This window comes from Otolemur garnettii, unplaced genomic scaffold (genome assembly GCF_000181295.1).
Source record: "Otolemur garnettii isolate 467f Iridium unplaced genomic scaffold, OtoGar3 scaffold00077, whole genome shotgun sequence".
Lineage (NCBI taxonomy): Eukaryota > Metazoa > Chordata > Mammalia > Primates > Galagidae > Otolemur > Otolemur garnettii.
In genome coordinates, this window is record NW_003852472.1 from 2,737,776 (window position 1) to 2,752,394 (window position 14,619).

Here is a 14,619-nt window from a genome sequence, read left to right on the forward strand (position 1 = left end):
GTTGGGTAGATTTTAATAATTGTTTGTTGGGTCTAGCTTGTATAATAGATATTCTATTTCCTTGATGATCTTACATCTCTTTATTAAAAATGGGGTATTATTCAAAACCATCCTGGGCAGAAGTGACACTTGGTCTTCTACAAAAGATAAAATATTAGCACAGTTCTGTGACAAGTTCCTATAGTCCCAGCTACCAGGGAGGCTGAGGCAGGAGAATCACATGAGTCCAGGAGTTTGAGGCTGCAATGAGCTATGATGATGCCACTGCACTCTAGTTAGGATAACAGAGCAAGACTCTGTTTCAAAAAAAAAGAATGGGGTTTTGAAATGACAAACTACTACTGTTGGATTCTTTATTTTTTCCTCCAGTTACTTCAGTTTTTGCTTTATGTACTTTGGGGCTCTGTTTTCAGGTGCATAATGTTTACAATTATTGTATCTTCTTGAAAGATGGTTCCTTTATCATTCTATGTCCTTCTTTGTCTCTAATAACAGTTCTTTCCCTTAAAGTCTATTTTGTCTGATATTGATCTAGCCCCTACAGCTCTATTTTGGTTACTGTTTGCATGGAATATTTTTCCATCCTTTTGACACATTTATGTTTTAATCCATTCTGCCAATCTATGCTTTTTAATTGGCCAGTTGAACCCATTTAATTTAACATCATTACTACTAAGGAAAGACTTGCTTTTGATAGTCTGTCATTTGCCTTTTTGTTCCTTAGTTCTTCTACTATAGTCTATTTTTTTTTGTTTTGCATTTTGCAGATATTTTCTAATGTATTATTGTAATTCCTCATTGTTAATTTTACTATATATACTTTTAGTTATTTGTGTCTGCCCTGAGTATTACAATTAATTTTTTTTTTTTTTTTGAGAGACAGAACCTCAAGCTGTCCCCCTGGGTAGAGTGCCGTGGCATCACAGCTCACAGCAACCTCCAACTCCTGGGCTTAAGCGAGTCTCTTGCCTCAGCCTCCCAAGTAGCTGGGACCACAGGCACCCGCCACAACGCCTGGCTATTTTTTGGTTGCAGCCGTCATTGTTGTTTGGCAGTCCCGGGCTGGATTCGAACCTGCCACCTTAGATGTATGTGGCTGGTGCCTTAGCCACTTGAGCTACAGGCACCGAGCCAAGGGTATTACAATTATTAATAGTAGCTCCTAATAACCTGGTTTGGATTAATACCAACTAAATTTCAATAGAATATAAAACCTGCTTCTATATAGCTTTGTTAGCCTCCTGCACTGTTCTTGTTCAAATTACATCTTTATACATTGTGTGCCCATTAACAGGTTTATAATTATTGTTTTGTATTACGGTCTTTGGAGTCATATAGAAAAAAAGAGTTACAAACAAAAAATACATTTATACCGTCTTTTATATTTAACTATGTAGTTGTCACTTCGGGTGTTCTTTCAAATGGGTTTGAGTAACTGGTTAGCATTATTTCATTTCAGCTCAAAAGACTCCTTTTAGCATCTGTTGTAGGGCAGGTTAACTAGCAACAAACACTCTCCGTTTTTATTTATCTGGTAATATCTTCATTTCTCCCTCATTTTTGAAAGAGAGTTTTGTCAGGTATAGAATTCTTGGTTGATTTTCTTTCCTTTTCATCTCTTTCAATGTGTCATTCCTCTCCCTCTGGCCTCCATGGTTTCTGATGAGAAATCAGCCATTAATCTTATTAAGTATACACTGTATGTGAGTTGCTGTTCTCTTGCTGTTTTGAAGATTCTCTCCCTGTCTTTTGACAATCTGATTATGATGTCTCTGGATGTGGGTCGCTTTGAGCTTATCCCAGTTTCAGTTTGTTGAATTTTTTGGATGTATAGATCATGTTTTCATCAAATTTTGGGAATGTTTGGCCATAATTTCTTTAAATGTTTTCTTTTCTCCTTGCTCTCTCCCTTTTCCTCTTGAGATTGCCATTATGCATATGGTGGTAAAGCTTTAGAGCATTCCATAGGTCTCTGAGGCTCTGCTCATTTTTCTTCAATCTTTTTTATTTTCTCTGTTCCTCTGACTTAATTATTTCAATTAACCTATCTTTAAATTTGCTGATTTTTTACGTCTGCTTGCTTAAGTTTGTGGAGCCCCTCTGGCAAATTTTTCATTTCAATTATTGTACTTTTTCATTCAAGAACTTCTATTTAGTTCCTTTATATTGTTTTAATAATCTTTATTGATGTTCTTTATTTGGTGAAATACTATGAGTTTGGACAATGACTCATTGCTGAATATCACTATCATCACCTTTGAAGTACTTCCATTGGAAAGCTATACACCAACACCAGCACCGAGTTCACCCTTCAAGGCAATTTTGGAACTTTTTTTCTGGAATGGCCATCAGAGTTGTCATCATGCAATGTCTGACAATTAAGTTTGTGAACATGCCACCATGCATTTGCATTGATAGCACTGTACAACTTTGTAAGGTTTTATAACTTTGGTATTCTCAGTGTCTCACAGCTGAGCTCATGTCAATTTGTGGTGATGTCTGCTGAGTGGTGCTCGATCGTTCTTGTGTGTTTTTGTGTGCCATATGTGTTTGTGGACATATGCTTTCATTTCTCTTGGATACACATCTAGGAATGAGATTGCTGAATTGCGTGGTGACTATTTGTTAAACTTAATAAGAAGCTGTCAAATTGTTTTTCCTTGTGGGGGTACCATTTGCATTCCACCAGCAATGTATGCGTATTCTACTTGCTTCATAGTCTGTCAAATAGTTCGTATGGTTAGTTTAAAAATGTTTAAACTCGGCTCGGCGCCTGTGGCTCAAGCGGCTAAGGCGCCAGCCACGTACACCTAAGGTGGCAGGTTTGAATCCCCAGCCCGGGCCCGCCAAACAACAATGATGGCTGCAACCAAAAAATGGCCAGGCGTTGTGGCGGGCGCCTGTGGTCCCAGCTACTTGGGAGGCTGAGGCAGGAGACTCGCTTGAGCCCAGGAGTTGGAGGTTGCTGTGAGCGTGATGCCATGGCACTCTACCCAGGGGGATAGCATGAGGCTCCCAAAAAAAAAAAAAAATGTTTAAACTCTTTTATTAATAATAGGTGTAGCAATGGTGTGTTATGGTTTTAATGTGTATTTCTCTAAAGACTAATGATACTGAGCATATTTTCATGTGCTTATCTGCACCTTATACATCCTCCTCTGAGAAGTGTCCTTTCAAGTATTCTGATCAGTTTTTTAAGCTAGATGGTTCTCTTCCCTATTATTGAGTTGTAAAAGTCTATTGTCATATACAAGGTGTCCCCAAAGTTGCCCCTAAAGTCACTATACATAGGGAAACCAGGAAATTATAGCTAAATATACCTGTATGTAAAAAATATTCATTACTAAATTCTACAAAGAGATGGCCAAGACATAGAGAATATTTTGTAAATATTTTGCAAAATTTTGTAATTAATGTTTTGTAAATAAATGTACATTTAGTTGCAATTTTCCATTTTCCCTATGTATAGTGACTTTAGGGATGACTTTGAGATACTCTGTATAGGTGTTTTAAAGATTTTCACCCATTATATGTCTCACCTTTTCTAAACAATGCCTTTTAAAAATTGTAGCTTTGCTGAGATATAATAAACCACACATATTTTAAATGTATAATTTGATAAGAGTTGGCATCTGTAAACACCTGTGAAACTATCACCACAAAGATAATGAATATCATACCCAGAAGCTTCCATGTAATCCACCTGTCCTATCTCCTTTCTTCAGGGAACAATTGATCTGCTTTCTGTCACTATGAATTAGTATGCATTCTCTAAAGTACTGCTGGCCAATAGAAATATAATGAGAGTCACATATACAACTTTAAATTTTCAGTAGGCACATTAAGAAGTAAAATGAAATTGACTTTAATAATATATTTAACCTATTTTATCCAAAATGTTATCTCAACATGTAATCAACATGAAGAATTATAAACGAGATATCTTGCTTTCCTTTTCATATGCCAACTGTTCAAAAGTATATAATTTGTGCTTAACGTACATCTCAACTCAAAAATGACATTTTCATCCGGGATATTTTCTCTACATTTAGATTTTATGAAATTCATAGTTTAAACAGTAGATTGACATTTCGAAATTGTTCCAGACTTACTTACATGTTTTTCAATAACCTGAATCAAGTATGAAGCAATCATTTTTGCTTAATATTCTCATCCAAATCAGTAAGACTGGTTCATCTTTCATAAAAGGACTACTTTGACTTTGAAGCAAAAGGAATCAGTTTCAAACTATCTCCATCCAAGGTAAATTAATTCATTAATTCTGTGCCAACTCAGTATTGTTAATGTTAAATTCAAAGAGCGATTGCATAAATGGGAAAGCAATCTTAAATGTATCAATATTAATATATAATTCTTCAAAATTTTTTTGTAAGCTCTGTAGCCAATTTATATAACTGCTGAGTACCGTTAAAGTCTTCTCTATATTGATTTACATTAGAAAAATGTATACATCCTTGTTAGTATGGTGGTGAGTAAAAAAAAAAAAAGAAAAGAAAATGTATATACCATTATTATTATTTATTACATTATGAAAAGTTACAATTTCAATATAAATTTTCAAACTTGAATAGCTAGGAAATAAATAAACTTCCTTTTTCTTTGTGGCTTCAAATTTAGCATGGTCACAGGCTGTGTGATATTGGTAAGAAAACCTAAGTCACACTGTTGATTTTTGTCTTTGATCTTGAATATTTGGCAAACCCTTCTTTCATTGTAAGAAAATCTTGAATGGGAGTGAAGAGCACAGTAAGTCTTTGGGAAGGTCTTCTAGGATTCAACTAACAAGCTTTGGCAAGGAATGCAAGATCATTAAATTCATTGTCTTCTATTTCTATTGTAATATACACTAGTCTTTTCAGATCAGGCTGAAATTTTTTTTCACATTTGAAAGATTCAAAAATACATAAATTATGAAGGATTTGTTTAGGCTACCAATCAATATTTTTTTAGTAAATATGGAAGTCCTTTGCAGCAAAATTGCCAAGAGTTTTGATTAATTACTCCTCTAAAGCTAAACTTGTAATATGCCAAATTGTAAATTAGTTGATCTTTGATATTGTTAGGACTTGTATTCTATAGGCAAGTTTTTTGTGGCTCAATTGAAGATCTTTACTTTTATTAAAATGTATATATTTTTTTGAGACAAAGTCTCACTATGTCACCCTCAGTAGAGTGCCATAGCGTCATAGCTCACAGCAACCTCAAACTCTTGGGCTTAAGTGATTCTCTTGCCTCAGCCTCCCAAGCAACTGGGACTACAGGCACCCACCACAATGCCTGGCTATTTTGTTGTTGTTGTTGTTACAGTTGTCATTGTTGTTTAGGTGGCCTGGGCCAGGTTCAAACCTGCCAGCGTTGGTGCATGTAGTTGGCACCATAACCACTGTGCTATGGACGCCGAGCCTAACATGTATTTTTTAATCTTTTCCTTATAATTTTCTAAAAATATTTCCACAAATAACTTTTTTTATCTCTCTATCTAAAAATAATTTTCTTTTTGTATAAAAATTTACATTATTTTATAGCTGGCCAAAGTTATCTGAGTTTGTGCTCAGATCCTTGTACAAATTGTTCAAATAATTTTTTAAAATTCTGATTTCAGTTCACTAATTTTGACATTTCTATTTTTGACTATCAAGAGGAACTTTCTTTTTCTTTTTTTTGGGGGGAGGGGCCAGAATCTCACTCTGTTGCCCCAGCTAGAGTGCAAGAACACCATCAAAACTCACTATAACCTCAAACTCCTGAACTCAAGCTCATTGTCCCTCCCCATCCTTGCAAGTAGCTGGACTACAGGCATGTGCCATTGTGCTTGGCTAATTTTTCTATTTTTTGTAGAGACAAGGTCTTGCAACTCTTGCAAGACAGGGTCTTGAACTCTTGACCTCAAGTGATCTTCTCACCTTGGCTCCCCAAAGTGGTGGGATTACAGGTATGAGCCATTGTGTCCTGCTGAAAGGACACTTTCAATCAAATATACTGTGTACTTGCTGAAAATATCTCTTAATATTGCCTACTTTATTATTTAAAAATATTTTACACAAAACAAACAGATTTTATTTTGTTTTTCTCCACTGAAGCCAAATTGTGATTCATCATGGGATTTGCAATATATCTTCTTTTAGTTTTTTTTTTTTCTTTTCTGTTATAGTCATACACTAGCTCCTATATCTCTACTTGGTTCTGCATTAGTATTATGTCTTTGTTTATTTTATTTTATTCATTTTTTTTTTATTTTTTTGAGACAGAGTCTCACTATGTTATCCTCGGTAGAGTGCTGTAGCATCACAGCTCACAGCAACCTCAAACTCTTGGGCTTAAGCTATTCTCTTGCCTCAGCCTCCCACGTAGCTGGGACTATAGGTGCCCACCACAATGCCTGGCTATTTTGTTGTTGTTGTTGTCATTGTTGTTTAGCAGGCCCAAGCCAGGTTAGAACCCGCCAGCCCGGGTGTATGTGGTCAGCGCCCTAACCACTGAGATACAGGTGCCTAGCCTATGCCTTTGTTTTAAATTTAAAAATTCTTCTGTATTTATTTTTTAACTGGAAAAAGGACTTAATTAATCATAATTAAAATAAGAATATTTCAATTTTCTTACCAATTACAATTTCCATAGGTCTAATAACTAATGCTGTCTACATAAAATATTCAAATATTCATATTACAATGTCAAAATGGCACATAGAGAAATATTTGAATTAAATCCACTCATTTACATTGACTAGATGTGTTTCGTATTACTATATAATAACAAAACAATTGCATGCATCCAACCCACACACCACAATGCAATAATATCTTAATGTCATGGTGAAAGTAAATGCAGTTCTACCAAAACAATAAAGTTGGTTAGTGGAAAAAATATTTTACTTTGCTTTAGTTTTTAAATTTAAGTAAATTTAAATGAATAAAATTTAAAAACCAATTCTTTTGCACTAGCCATATATTAAGTGTTCAATAGCCACAAGGCTAGTAGTTACTATATTGGTTCTAGAAGTTCATATAAATGGAATCATTTAGTGAATACTCTTTTTTTTCTGGCATATTTCACTCAGCATAGCTATTTTAAGATTCATGTATGTTATATATAGCAATAGTTCATTCCTCTTTGTTGCTAAATAGTACTCCATTGTATGGATAGACCACAGTTTGTTTTTCCATTCAACCTGCTGATGGATGCTTAGGTTATTTCTGGAGCTTACATAGAAAGATGCTATGAACATTTGTGTCAACATAGACTTTGATTTCTCTTGAATAAATACCTAGGAGTGGAATGGCTGCATCACTTGCTAAATACATATTTAACCTTGTAAGGAATTGCCAAATCATTTTCCAAAGTGGTTGTATTATTTTACATTTCCAATAGCAGCATAGGAGCATTCCAGTACTTTTACATCTTTGCCAACACAATACGAAGTCTTTTTAATTTTAGGCATTTTAAGGAGTGTGTTTTCAATAGCATTTCCCTAATGACCAATGGCATTAAGTATCTTTTTGCATACTGTAACAAATGTCTTCTTTGGAGAAATGTCTATTCAAATCTTTTCCCCATTTTTCCGAGGGAAGTTGGTATTTTAGTTACATGTCTTTTGTCAGATATATGTTTTGTAACAATTTTCTCCTTTTTGTGTGCATTACAATTAGAATCTTTAGATTTTTAGAAATAGTAAGACACACAAGCATACATATAATACAAGCCTACATCTGTGACACATTGTTTAAAAAAAGTATGTTTCATTTTAAGTGCAATAATTAAGTTTATAATTCTTACCAAGTGATTTTTGCAAAATGTTTATTCTCTTCAATCCAGTACATTCACAGGATGTTAACACTTTAACGTTTATCATTTCCATCAACTGCAGAATTATCTAAGTTAACACTTTAACGTTTATCATTTCCATCAACTGCAGAATTATCTAAGTAAACCAAAATAAGCACTTTTATCATAGATGTAGTCAGTGATTATTAATACTTCCCTTAAAAGGACCTAAACTTCCCCCAAATTTCAGCACAGGTAGTTTCACTGTATGTTTCATCTACTAAGTGGGTTAAAAAACAGTGTGTAGAAATGAATAGTTTCAAACTGAGTGATATGTTATACCATGTTATAAAATCCAACAAATCAAAAGCAATTGCCAAGCTGAATAATAAGTTACAAGGAAATAATTCTGGCTTGTACAGAAATGTACAGTGTCTTCCAAGCTCTTAACAGTTACCCACTAATATAAATTTCCCAAGCTTAACTTAGAGTTGGAAGGTACGTTTCACAGTAATGTAATTTTAACTTCCATTTACATTCATTTTAATATATTACTAAGATGTTTAGTCTATGTCACAATGGTGCTTTCCAGTGTTCACAATTTACAGTTTCAATTTGAACATATGTAATTGACTAACATAAGGGACACTTCTTATGTATTGCAAACTATCCGTAAAAAGAAAAATAAAAGCCACCTTACATACAACTCTGAAGATGATATGACTTAAAACAGATTAATACAACATGGTTTTTAATAGCAGAGCCAATTCCTAAATACCAGCATGTAAACTTGCCTATTTAACATATGAAAACTATATAACTTTATCCACTGAGAAAATATGCATTAATTTTCTTCAACCATTTTCTTCATCTTAAAAATCTCACGACTTGCTGGTTCTGTTTCAGTGAATTCCAAACTATCTTTTTGGGGGGAGGGGAGGAAGAAGTGAAAGAGGGAAAGTAATACTCTGCAAATAGAAAAAAATTCCCTCCCACATTAAGCCTTTGAAAAATGATTTTTAACTTCTACACTATTTCACTTTTTGAAGTCAGTTACAATGTTTCATCTTTAACATTACTGCAAATAAATTATTGTAGGGTTAGCTTTCTCTACCATTCTGAGACCTAAAATTCTAAACACGTGAGCAGAAGAGTAAATATTTCATGTTCAATTGAATCTGAAATTTAGAACAGTTGTATCCTTTGACTTGATTGGTCAAAGCTGTTACAAACAGAATTCAGTATGTGGTTATTCTGCTCTGGGGAGTGGGCAGTCCAAGAACAGAGTATCACAGAGTATCAAAAAAACTTCTGTTTCCCATCTTAGGGGGAAAATTACAGGGCAGTTTAAAACTCTGAAAGCCATCTACTCAGGTCTAAGATGAATTTTTTTCAATTTTCTGAATAAACTTTTTCCTTGAGTATCAAACTGATTGGTAGTCACGTTTCCAAGTACAACTTCTTGGATGAAATATTAGTAAGCTCAGAAAGACAGATTAAATTTCAAACTAGAAAGAAAAAAAAACTGCTCAAGTATTACATTCAGTTTTAAAATCATTTACTAACACAACAGATTTGGCTTCAATCGCTCTTGGCCACACTCACACCCACAACAGGCACCCCAGCCACAGATCTGCTTTGCAACAAAAGGCCATATAGGCAGAGATGACATTTACCAAGTCGAACTTTAAATAGATTTTAAAAAGTAATTCTTTTTTTTTTTTTTTTTTTGGCTGGGGCTGGGTTTGAACCCACCACTTCCAGCATATGGGGCCAGCGCCCTATACTTTTGAGCCACAGGTGCCACTCTTTAAAAAGTAATTTCTAATTTTACAATTGTTTGTTCAGAAAATACTTTCTCTCACTCCCTCATCTCCTATACTGAAGGCTGTATGTTTTTTTCAAGCTAAATCTGAACGTTCAAAATTGATTCTAAGCAGAAAATCTCTGCAAATTAAAATCAAAAACAAAAATAGAAAAATTATATATGTGTGTCTTTATACTGATTGGAATCCCCTAGCATTAAAAAAATCACATTAGAGGTGAATTTTGGGATCCTACTGCTCACAACACCAAAATCCATAATGATTTAAGGACATACATCTTCCTGTTTCCTTTCTGGCTAAGCCCTCCCCTCCAAAACAGTTCAATATAGCCACGGCTCAAGTTTAGTGGGAAGAGAGAAAAGTTGGTGAAAAGTTTTTTTTTCTTTTTTGACTTTGGTGATCTGGGTGGCACATCTTGCTCTTTGCCATTATGTCGAGTCACTCTCCGAGGTACAGTCCTATGGCTAAACTGGCATCTCTGGTCCCTGATTCTTCCAGCTGCTCTCCTGGCCGTGGCATTGCCTCGGAAGCCAGAATAATCCTTATGAGCCCTTGCTTCTGGCTTCTCATGTGGTCTCTCAGCAGACGTCTCAGGAGCTCCATTCTCTTCATTTTTGGTGGGAGACACTGCATTGGAGCGAAGTTCCCATAGTGGCTGCACAAGAACTGAAGATGGCTCTTTGGGGGGCTTCTGGCACCCTTCAGCGTAACTTAACTTTTGGGGTTCTTGCAGAGCCACAGCTACAGCTGCATTTATGTTACTATTACATGGTGAAGCAGTATTTGCCCTTGATGGCTTTGTAGTACTGGGGGAAGAAACTGGGATCTGGTTGAGAACACCCTTCTGAACAGTGGTATCCTCTACTAAATTATTTATTTTTATTTTTTATTTTTTATTTATTTTTTATTTTTACTAAAAATAAAAAATATTTATTTATTTTATTTATTTTTTATTTTTTTACTATTTTACTATTTATTTTTTATTTTTTTATTTTTATTAAATCATAGCTGTGCGCATTAAGGTAATCATGTGGTACAATGTGCTGGTTTTATATACAATTTGAAATACTTTCATCAAACTGGTTAACATAGCCTTCATGGCATTTTCTTAATTATTGTGTTTAGACATTTATATTCTACACCTAGTAAATTTCACATGTGCCCTTGTAAGATGTACAGTAGGTGTGGTCCCACCAATTACCTTCCCTCCACCCATCCTCCTCCCTTCCCACCCCTCCCTCTCCCCTTTCCTCATCTTCTTGGGCTATAAATGGGTTATAGCTTTCCTAAGAAAGCTATACATTGGTTTCATAGTAGGGCTGAGTACATTGGATACTTTTTCTTCCGTTCTTGAGATACTTTGCTAAGAAGAATATGTTTCAGCTCCATCCATATAAACATGTAAGAGGTAAAGTCTCCATCTTTCTACTAAATCCTTTTCTTACTGAGTTCTGCTTAGTGCAGGAATCTCAGCTACACCTGGAGGACTGGGACTCACACTTCGTTGTTGGGCAGAAGTGCAGTCTGTCTGCTCATCCTCTGCCGGCACTGGACAACTAACTCTCAATTCTTCATTACCCTTTTCTTTGTAGATGCCTTTAAGAACACCAGACATCCTATTCTTCAAAACAAATTCATCACCTGGCATTCTTGATAAGCTTCCAGGTAAAGGAGGAAAATTTGAGGCTAGTAAGTCAAACTTTGGTGTTGGAGGCTTTGCTTCAGCTGTTTAAGGATGGGGTTTTGAGATCCTGTCATCTTCTCATCATCTTCAACCTTCACAGAGTTCTCCTGCTCCTAACATAGTCCCCATTCTGTTCCATCTGCAGAGTGGGAGTCTCCTTTGTAAGGAGAGTTTGCTCCTGATGCCCTGCTACTGTAGGGTTCTGCTGTTCTGTTGGAAAGTTCCTTGAACTAGATCTGTTCAACTGTCCATCCCCCAATGACACAGAGCCCTCTTTGAGTGTTCTGAACCACTGGATGACCTAAAATGAGACTTCACACGATTTGGGGGGAATGGTCGACCCATATTCATAGCAGCAACATTTGTTTTCTAGGATCCTGGTGAATTAAAGCCATTCATAAAACCACCATTGGGAAAGGGAGCCAGTGGTGTTTCAAAGTAAGGTGCAGGATTTGGAGACCAAGACTGAGGCACAATACTGTAGACTGAGTGGTGCTGATGAGGATTATACAGGCTGCATAAAGACTGGTGAGGCATACTGTGCTTGAGTGTGAATGGGCTGACTATATAAGCTAGAATCCATTAATTGATAACCATTCTTAGCAAAAAATGTATTGATGGCTTTTATCCTTGCCAAGATTGGCTTGCCCTGAAATGTTTTAACTTCTTCTCTTAAGTATTTAAAAGCCTGCTGTGCATCTGTGTCAGACTGGAAAGTGATATACCAGTTGCTATTGTGTGCAAACTCCCAGCTTATCACTTTGGGGCAGTTTTCATTTTTAAACAAAGCTTTCACTTCCTCTGTTGGGGTTGTTTCAGGAATCTCTCTAAGAATCACAACACAATGCTTATGACTTGGTCTCATTTTCTCACCCTTCTCATCAACTCGTACCATGGGAGAAGATCTCAATACTTCAAGAATTAGATCAGGGTCTATGGTCAGCTTTTTTATTTCTTCCATGTTGGCAACTGTCCAAATTGGGATGAACCGATCACTATCCATTTGAGATATCAAGTAAAGGTCCTTTGACAAATTTTCTCGTGAGAAACAAAATTCTAATTGTTTCTTCAGACATTCTTTTAGGTCTTCTGTAGAAATTGCTGAATTGCTTTCTCCAGAAACATCATATATTTGGTAACTCAAATCTTCTGGTCCGTCAGTGGGCTCTGCAATGCCTGTAGTATTTCTTGTGCTTCCACAAGATGGAGAATACATTCCTTGATATTCCTTACACGTATCTTCTGATGGCTCTGTTGTACCATCAGGATGAGACCCTGATGTGGCTTCTGTTTCATGCCAAGAGCTTTCACTTACTGGGGTGGCATCAGTACTTCCAGGAGGAATTTCTTGCCATACTTTGGCACTAGGAATTAAACCAGTTCCTTTAGATGTTACCTCCATGAAAAGCAACATGTCTTCCTCCGCTCCGCCCAGTTGTTCCCACTGCCACGACTCCAACTGGCTCACAGGCCCGAGCCCACATTGCTAGGATAGTGACGCTGGCCTTGCCCCTCCACCCGGCAGTGGACCCAGCTCCTCCCTGCCATCAGCCGCCCTGATTTTCTCCTTTTGTCTTTTCATTTTAATAGTATCTTTCAGAGAGCAAAAGTTTATCATTTTGATGAATTCCAATTAAAAAATATTTTATTTTGTAAATTGTGGGTTTGGTATCATATCTAAGAACTTGTTGATAAACCTTAGGTCACAATTATCTCCTGTGTTTTATTCTAAAAATTTTAGTTTTACATTTTACTTTAAAGCTATGATTTGTTTGTTTGTTTGTTTGTTTTTGAGACAGAGTCTCACTTTGTTGCCCCCGGTAGAGTACGGTGGCATCACAGCTCACAGCAACCTCAAACTCTTAAGCTCAAGCTATTCTCTTGTCTCAGCTTCCCAGGTAGCTGGGACTACAGGCATCCACCACAATGCCTGGCTATTTTTAGAGATGAGGTCTTACTCTGGCTCTGGCTGTTCTTGAACTAGTGAGCTCAGGCAATCCACCCACCTCAGCCTCCCAGAGTGCTAGGATTGCAGGTGTGAGCCACCACGCCTGGTCTTATGATTTTTTTTTTTTTTGATGTGATTTTTTTTCATGTAAGTCAGGAGGTTAGAGTTCATTTATTTTTGCACATGAATATCCAGTGTTTCAGCACTATTTGTTGTAAAGGTTGTCCTTACTCTATTGAGGATTACAAGTATGAGCCACTGTGCCTGGCCTGTAGGGACAGTTTTAATTCTTCTTTTTCAATCTGTATACCCTTTATTTCTTTTCTTGCCTTATTGCCCACACTTGGTCTTCCCGTATAATGTTGAATAGAAGTATTGAGATTGAAGTGAACTTACTTATCTTGTTTCTGAAAGGAGCAAGTAAGTATGCTGTTAGCTCTGGGGGTTTTGTAGTTACCCATTATCAGGTAGAGGAAGTACTCTTTTATTCCTATTTAGATGAGAGGTTCTAATCCAGAATGACTATTGAACCTTTTCAAATGCTATTCTGCATACATTGGTATGATCATATCAATATATTGAGCAAGATATGTGATCATATACTTTTTCTCTTGTTAGCTGTTAATAAGATATATTACATTAATTAATTTTCAAATAATGAACCAGCCATATATTGCTGGGATAAAACTTGGTTGTGATTTATTATTATTTTTATGTTGATGCATTTAATTTGCCTTTTTAAAAAATTTGCCTTATTTTGGAAGATTATTTTGTCTAGCTGCAGAAAGACTACTGATATGTGTAGACATTTGTTTGTGGGCTATCATAGTGGTTTTGGTGTAAAGGTAATGCTGGTCTCACAAAACAATTTTGGAAGTATTTATATTTACTCTTCTGTTTTCTGCAAGAGATTGTGTGGAATTTGTGGGGTTTTTTTTTCCTTTCACTTTTGGTAAAATTCTCTGGAAAAATTATCTGGGCCTGGAGATTACTTCTTGGAAAGTTTTTAATGGCAAATTCAATCTTTAATAATTTGGGACTATTCAAGTTATCTATTTTACCTTGGGTGAGTTTTGGTAGTTTGTGGTTTTTTGAGAAACTTGTCCATTTCACCTAAATTGTCAGATTTACGAGTATAGAGTTGTTAATAGTATTCTCTCATTAAATCCATTTCTGAGATTTGCAGGGATATAATGTATTTCATTCCCAATATTGACAACTTATGTCTCCTTGTGTCTTTTCTTTTTCTTCCTTCCTTTCTTTCTTTTATTCTCTCTTCCATCTCTTCCTCCTGTCCCTTCCTCCCTCCCTCCCTTCCTCCATTCCTTCCTTACTTTGCTAGAGGTTTAGGGATTTTATGTATCTTTTCAAAGAACCAA

The 14,619-nt window shown here is 35.9% G+C and overlaps 1 protein-coding gene across 1 annotated transcript; it reads right to left on the reverse strand.

Moving 5' to 3' along the window:
- Positions 1-11,654: 11,654 nt before the first annotated feature.
- LOC100964790 (la-related protein 4-like) lies at positions 11,655-12,706 on the reverse strand. The gene is made up of 2 exons (XM_023515737.1): positions 11,931-12,706; positions 11,655-11,719 (listed from the first exon to the last, which is right to left on the reverse strand). Exons 1-2 carry the CDS (start codon positions 12,704-12,706, stop codon positions 11,662-11,664), a joined length of 834 nt encoding a protein of 277 aa, XP_023371505.1. The 3' UTR covers positions 11,655-11,661.
- Between the last annotated feature and the right edge of the window lie 1,913 nt (positions 12,707-14,619).